The sequence below is a fragment of the Fukomys damarensis genome, unplaced genomic scaffold, assembly GCF_012274545.1.
Source record: "Fukomys damarensis isolate Sample0158 unplaced genomic scaffold, DMR_v1.0_HiC HiC_scaffold_19, whole genome shotgun sequence".
Classification (NCBI taxonomy): Eukaryota; Metazoa; Chordata; class Mammalia; order Rodentia; family Bathyergidae; genus Fukomys; species Fukomys damarensis.
In genome coordinates, this window is record NW_022900931.1 from 59244646 (window position 1) to 59252122 (window position 7477).

A 7477-nucleotide genomic window follows, 5' to 3' on the forward strand; every position below is an offset into this window, starting at 1 on the left:
TTGGTTTTTGAGACAGGGTCTCACTATGTAGTTGAGACTGACCTGGAACTCACTGTGCAGCCCAGACTGGTCTCGAACTCACAGTGATCCTCCTGACTCAGCCTCCCGAGTGCTGGGATTACAGGCGTGCGCCACCATGCCCGGCTTTTACTAATTTTTTTTCTTTTTTGGTTTCAGCACTTTTAAGAAGTTGTGCATGTGGACTTAAGTACTTTGACTAAATTGGGTATTTACTTATTGTGTGCTGTGTGCTAAGGGTTCTAGTTACTGAGAATATGGCAGCAAATGAGTCTCTTCATTCCTGGAATTTACATCCTACTTGGGGGAGTCGGGGGGACACATGTCGCAAGATGGTACAAGGGATATTTTGAGGATCTTGGCAATAGGATGATTGGCCATATAAGAGCAAAAATGAAGCCGTAAAGCTTTATGTTCTATTTAGAATCCAGGAAATGAACCAGTCCCTTTTTTTCTTCCTAATTTAGTTTAACTTTTTCTGAAAACAATTTTAGAGAAAATGATTTCAGAGTTCCTTTGTACCCTTCACACAGATTCCCTAATGTTACTGTCCTACGTAATCATAGGTCAATCATCAGACCCAGAAAATTCATATCAGTACAGTAAATAGGAGATAGAACCCAGGGCCTTCATACTGAGCCCAGCCCTTTCTTTTATTTCTCATTTTGAATCAGGGGCACCACGGAGTGGCCTAGGCTGGGTCCATACTTCCCGTCCTCTGGCCTCGGCCTCTCAGAGTGCTAGGATTATAGGCATGCATCACCACACCCAGCTTAGCCTCCTTCAGATTTTATCACTGACCTACTAGTGTCCTTGTTCTGTTTCCAGTTCCATTCCAGATAAAACAAGCATGGCTAAGTAGGAGCTGAGATTGAGAGACTCATAGTTTTTTCCTGAATGAATTAGGGGTCATTTATCATTGGTGGACAGAGGGAAGCACAGAGAGTACAGAGGGTGGTGTGGTGGGAACAGTTGCCAGGCAGGGCTGAGCTACGTGCTTGTGGATGAAGGTTAAGATCCTAACTGAGATAGGGACTCATTTTCTTCTTAGGGTGGCAGTTGGCATTGTACTAAGTCAGTGACTGAAGCAGGTGCACATTCCAGGATAAGTGAGGAGTGGCAGAGCCCAGAAGGCTGAAAGATCTAGGGGACACGGAAGGCTGAGGTAGGACTGGGGTGTTGGGTAGGAAGGCTGACAGGCAGTCCAGGGTCAGAAGAGGCAATAGCCTCATCCACACGCTGAGAAACAAGTCCAGAGGGAGGGCCCAGAATAAAGCTAATTTCAGCCCTATAACTAGTTGCCAGTTTATAGCGAAGGACAGGCCTGGGAACCCTGACTTCTTCAAGGATATTGAAAAATGGGCTGGGTGTGGTGGCGCACACCTGTAATCCCAGCACTGGGAGCGGGGAGCTGAGGCAGGAGAATCACTGTGAGTTTGAGACCAGCCTGGGCTACACAGTGAGTTCCAGGTCAGTCTCAACTACATAGTGAGACCTTGCCTCAAAAAACTAAAAAAAAAAAAAAAAAAAAAAAAAAAAGGAAAAATGGTTTATATCTTATTGAATGGACAAAATATCTTTTACTGGCCTTGTATACATTCCAGAAACTTAGCTGTTCAGGTTTTACTTTTTTCTTCTTTAATATTTAATATCCTGATTTTTATGTATCAGGCCAAATGTGTGTGTGTGTGTGTGTGTGTGTGTGTGTGATTCATGGTTTGGGCTGCTGGATTGCTGTGGGGCACAGGCAGATGGCTGGTTCTAGCTGGCTCTGGGACCCACCCAGGGCCTGAGAGAATGGCCCAGCTACCAAGAGTGGGTGTCCAGGGAAAAGGACATCTTCCGCAATTCCTAGTTTCAGTTAAGGCAGAGGGGGTTCCCCGGAGGCTTTTCTCCATCTGACCCTTGTTTTCCCGCCATCAGCTGCATTTATCCGGGTCGTGGGCTCCGAGTTTGTACAGAAGTACCTGGGTGAGGGCCCCCGCATGGTCCGGGATGTGTTCCGCCTGGCCAAGGAGAACGCCCCTGCCATCATCTTCATAGATGAGATTGATGCCATCGCCACCAAGAGATTCGATGCCCAGACAGGAGGTGAGTGATGGCCAAACAAGGCCTGGGTCTTGGACAGGCTTGTCGTGCTGTTTGCCCTGCACTGACCATGTTGCCCTCCCAGCTGACAGGGAAGTTCAGAGAATCCTTCTGGAGCTGCTAAATCAAATGGATGGATTTGACCAGAACGTCAATGTCAAGGTTTGGGGCTCAGGATGGGCAAGTGGCGTTGTACAGAAATCTGGGCAAGTTGGGGCTGGCTTGTGAGGGGAGGATATCATGACAGAGGAGAGTATCACAAAGGCACAGTATGAACTTTCTGCTCCCGGTGCCAGGTGATCATGGCCACGAACAGAGCAGATACGCTGGATCCAGCCCTGCTGCGGCCAGGACGCCTAGACCGCAAAATCGAATTTCCTCTCCCTGACCGCCGCCAAAAGAGATTGATTTTCTCCACTATCACCAGCAAGATGAACCTCTCTGAGGAGGTTGACTTGGAAGACTGTATCCTGCTCTGGTCTCGGCAGGGAATGGGAACTGACCTTCCCCTACGCCTCTGCCGCCACCATGACCCAGATTGGGTGATCAAAGTCAGGGGAGGTGGGGTAGTGACAGTGATGGTCCCTGGATGACTCTGGCTCCAGGCATTCACCCCATCAGGGAATAGTGTCCTTAACTCCTCTGCTGCAGATGTGGCCCGGCCAGATAAGATTTCAGGAGCTGATATCAACTCCATCTGTCAAGAGGTGAGCCGTAGTTTCTTTCTGATCCAAGTGAGGATGTGTGAAGACCCTTCCCCTTTTCTGGGACCACTCGGCTGCAGTACTTCTGTTTCCGTCCTTGGGGTCATGGGCCCACCTCTTTCTTCCTTCACCATTGTTGAAGTAGATCTGATTTCTCATCCCTCAACAGAGTGGAATGTTGGCTGTCCGCGAGAACCGCTACATTGTCCTGGCCAAGGACTTTGAGAAGGCGTACAAGACTGTCATCAAGAAGGATGAGCAGGAGCACGAGTTTTACAAGTGACCCCTCCATACACACCCCATACCCCACAGGGACTGAGGTTTCCCTTTGCCTCCCCAGGTACCTGTCTCAAACCTAGTTCTCTTTTCACTTTACACAGGATTGGTTTACTTAATAAATGGACAAGATTGAATCCATTTCATTTCTTCTTAGATGTTTAACTGCTTTGGAGAACGTGGGCCTTGAATAGGAGCCACTGGGTCCCTCCTGACCTGACAGATACGTGGGTGAGGTACATGGCCTTGATTGCGGCTTGAGAGAGAAGCAAAGACTTCTAGCCAGATGAGTTCAGAACTGGGGAAACGGGTGGAAAATGAATCTCAGACAGAAGTCTTTGACCACAAAATAAAGCCCTCACTCCCATTTCCTGCAGGTGGAACATTGGGTTTTAGTGATCCTGCCTTCCTCACATACAGGAGTATCAGACAGACAGAGGTTTAGTCACCTGATTCAATTTCCCAAAATCTTCACTGACCTTCCAGTGCCCACTAGTGTCTGCCCAGGTGTTCTTTGTCCTTGGGCACATCGTGTCTCCCCTGGGCGTATTGCTCTGCATCTAAAGAATGGTAACTTGAGGCTAAAAGAACATTTCCCAAGCAAATAAGGCTGTTCCCGAGTCACATGTGACTTCTAGCAAACCGTTTTTCACATCTGAAAGATGATCAGGATAGAATGTTCTCTGTGGTTCAAACTCAAGGCATTTTTACATTTACCTTGATTCATTCATCCAACTTAAAGTTGCTAAAGAATCTTCAGAAGATGTGGAAGTCCTCTGTCCATTCACATGATGTATCACAGGCCCATGTACTATTTCTTTTAGGTAACATGGGACCCTACTAGTCAGCAGTGGCCTTGCTTAATACATTTTCTAGAAGTCCAGGGCCCTGGGCAGGTGTCATTATTCTCCAGTAATATTTCCTTTGCGTCCTAACTGCCCAGGGTCAGTACACATATCTCAGAAGAGATGATAGTGTACACACTGCTAACTGGTTAAAAATGGCCCCTCCGATCAGTGTACCAAAGCACTAACATGACAGGTCACCACAAAGTTGTACGGGTGCTGTCATGGCCCAGATCACATCACAGCTATCACCAAGTTTCAAGCATTGCTTTCCATGTCAGCTTTGAAGGGAGGAGGAAGAGGAATAACTTTCAGCCAGATGCTCAATATCTGGTGATTGCGTTGTTTTCTTTGTCACTGTCACAAATTATCCCTAAACACTATTTGGACATCTTGTCCTCAGGAGCTCAAGGTGGAAGTACTTTCTATCAGAATAAGATACAAGCCCTAAGGGCAGTCACTCAGCACCGCACTTCTTTCCTGAGGCAGGGACACATCTGGCAAGGCCAGTCTTGGAACCCAGATCCTGCAAGGGAAAGCAAGGTGGCACAACTCCCAAGCCCAGGGTCCTCAGTGGCCCAGAACCTGCTTATATTTATTTTTATGTACCCCTGTTGATAATTCTGAGCTCATACATTATATTTAGTTTCATCAGATATCACAAGGTTCATTCTGTTTTTTGTTTTCCAGTATCTATAATTCGCTGTTCTTAAGCCTGGAGCCTTAAGATGTTTACTTACTGGATCGATTCCTCTGTGACTGACAAACTCAAATCACTGCAGTTGCCCCTACCTGTGCATGTGCTCTCCTTACCCTACCTGGATTTTGACTCTCATCACTTTGCACACCCACACGAGTGTCCCCAACACCCAAGGCTGGGCAACACACTCCCAAACGCCCTCTTCACCTCTCTGTACTCTGAAGTCCCAAGCAGGGCGGTCCTTTTCTGGACACCCTTCTTGCCTGGGTTAAGGTGGCCCATCATGCTCTGTTCCACGCCACCACTTGGAATGCCTTCCATTAGGATCTGGACCCTATTTCGAGCCCTTATCTGTATGAAAGTCCTCCTTGCCCTGCCAAGGGCTGAATTGCAGCTATGAGCCACTTTATGATTTTGAATTGAAGTTTTCAGAAAGGACAAAGTGTAAGTTTTCTGATGGGCTAATTTGTATATTGTCTTGGACACATTTCTTATTTCCTTCACTACACTGTTTCATATCCAAATACACGCAGAGCTACAACCCAACTGAAGCCAGCAGCGCAATTGATCCTGTAACCCTCACAGTGACGAGGCCAGGTGCAATGCACACTCATTTAAAAAATACACATAGTGAAGTTAATCATGGTGGTACATCCCTATAATTTTAGCATTCTAGGAGGCTGAGGCAGGAGGATCCCAAGTTCAAGCCTAGCTTGGGCAATATAGCAAGACGTCTCACAAATTTTAAAAACAAGGATAGGGATGAAGCCAAGAGCAAAAGCCCTAGGTTCAATCACCAATACAAAAACAATCCCCCTGTGTACCAGAAACCTAGGGAAGAAACGCACACAATTCCTTTTATGGAGCTTGCACCTGGTCCTGTACATTCAGCTTCAGGGTTGGTTTTTTTCTTTGAAAGCAAAACATTTATGATACCTTTTAGATATACATAATGATAACACTCATTATAAGGAATTTGTGCCTGTACATGATATATCCCGAATTAAAAAAAAAAAGTTGTATGTATTATAAATGAACCTCGCGTTCTGGAGATTTAGCTGGGGCCACCTGCTCCTGCTCATGCTCCTGCTCCTGAGCGGAGCCCAAGCTACCTGGCTGTCTGATACGGACTACATTTCCCAGAATCCACACGGGTGTCGCTCCCTTGAACCGCGAGAGCCCCTTCCGGTGCCTTGTTGCCAGTTCCAGCACACGGGTAAGTTAGTTGCATCCTGGAAAGGAATGGCGCTGGGTGAGGCAGAATGCCACTTTTAGGGTCGTAGTTGGTTGGGGTTGCCTCCCAAAGTGAGGAACCCTGTGGCACAGAGCTGGCGCGTTGTGAGCCGAGTCTCAGGCCTGTGCGTGCGTGAGGAGCGAAGAAGGGGGATTGTGTGTCCAGTGTGACAGTGTGCGAGCTCGAATGACCGTGCCCTGTCGGAGCTGATTGGGCCTCCGTGACGGTGGGTGTTCTGAGGTCGAGCTTGGCACTTGGTTCTTCGGTGTATCACTGACCACTGCTCAAGGTTCCTCTCTCCGTCAGGCTTTCTCCGTCACCTCCCCTCACAGTGAGTCCCCAAGAGAGGAGTGAGATATTGAGCCTCAGAGCGAAGGTTACCAGGAAGAAGGCACCAGGGTATGGGGTGGGACTTTAGAGCCAGAAGTGTCCCTGAGAGCGACTCCTGGGACGGTCTGGCAGGAAGTTCTCCCTCCGAGGTGCTGTGGAGCTGCTAATTTTTCTGAACAGCAACCCCTTACCTCCAGTCTAGGAATCCGCCTGTGAGTTCAGTGATCCCAGCCTCCTCACATCTAGTTATGTGTGAGGTCAGGACTGATATGGCCCTGGAGATTTTCTAGGTCCACCCGTGTTCTAAGAAAGGCCTCATATGTTTCATGATTTTCTTCTTCCCCAGTTGTCATTCTCAGAAAGGTTTTTTTAAAAAATAAAATGTAAAAATTGTAATCCACATCCAGGTGAGTTTGCGTTTCTTCTTTGTTAATCAAATGCAAAACTATTTGTGTTTTTAGGACATAGGAACGAACATTCGGTCTTCCTGAAATGCATAGCGTTCTGTCCTTGACTTTTCTTCCCTGTAAATAATGGGCCATGCAGTGAATCCTTATCTCCTTTCTGGGCCCCAAATACCCGCTTACTTTTCAAATTATTTCTCTGGCCTTATTTCCTTAAATGGTGGGGAAATGTATATCCTGGAATCTAATGTTAAAATTTGTTTCATTGACACACGTGTTTAGGTATAATGACGTTGATCTCCAAAGACCACAGTCTAAAAGTAAGGCAAGGTCAGAGATGGTTTGATTGCTATCGGCAACTGATATGCCTTATAATACTTTCAGAAGTGGGAATATAACTGGATGTCTGAGCATGGAAATCTGTGTCATCATGTGCAGGGATTTTTTTCCAGGGAATGAATTGAGATTATCTATTTTTTTTTTAATTCTTACTTATTTTTCTTTTGTGACACCGGGGATTGAACCTACGGCATCACATTGAACTATTAAGCCCAGGCCTTTTCATTTTTTATTTTGAGATAAAGTCTCACTAAGTCACTAAATTGCCTAGCCTGGGCTCAAACTTGGAACCTTTGTGCCTCAGCCTCTTATAGGACTGGGATTACAGCCATATCAACACACCTGGCTTGAGGTTTACACTTATAAAGAGTTGGTCATTAAAAAAAGTGCCCATATTCACGATGAACAATAACGTTTAAATTTTATATGAAGCTCATTAATATTGGGATTTGAAGACATTTTATAAGGAATATGTCCAAAGTGATACATCAACTTCAGTGAAAGACAGAGGGAGAATCAGATACTGTTCTTTCTTCCTT

At 46.4% G+C, this 7477-nt stretch overlaps 1 protein-coding gene across 2 annotated transcripts in view; it reads left to right on the top strand.

Moving 5' to 3' along the window:
• The window catches only part of Psmc4 (proteasome 26S subunit, ATPase 4), an 8416-nt gene extending 4759 nt beyond the window's left edge, over positions 1 to 3657 (top strand). The window contains exons 7-12 of one of the 2 annotated variants that reach the window (XR_778441.3): positions 1942 to 2109; positions 2192 to 2268; positions 2403 to 2571; positions 2758 to 2813; positions 2980 to 3150; positions 3244 to 3657. Coding sequence is in view for 1 of the 2 variants with exons in the window: in XM_010614499.1 (XP_010612801.1) it covers positions 1942 to 2109; positions 2192 to 2268; positions 2403 to 2571; positions 2758 to 2813; positions 2980 to 3093 (584 nt within the window). In the remaining variant the exon portion in view is untranslated. Of the gene's footprint in view, positions 1 to 1941; positions 2110 to 2191; positions 2269 to 2402; positions 2572 to 2757; positions 2814 to 2979; positions 3222 to 3243 lie in introns of those variants that run through there. The other variant, XM_010614499.1, reaches the window with a different exon arrangement.
• The last annotated feature ends 3820 nt before the right edge of the window (positions 3658 to 7477 follow it).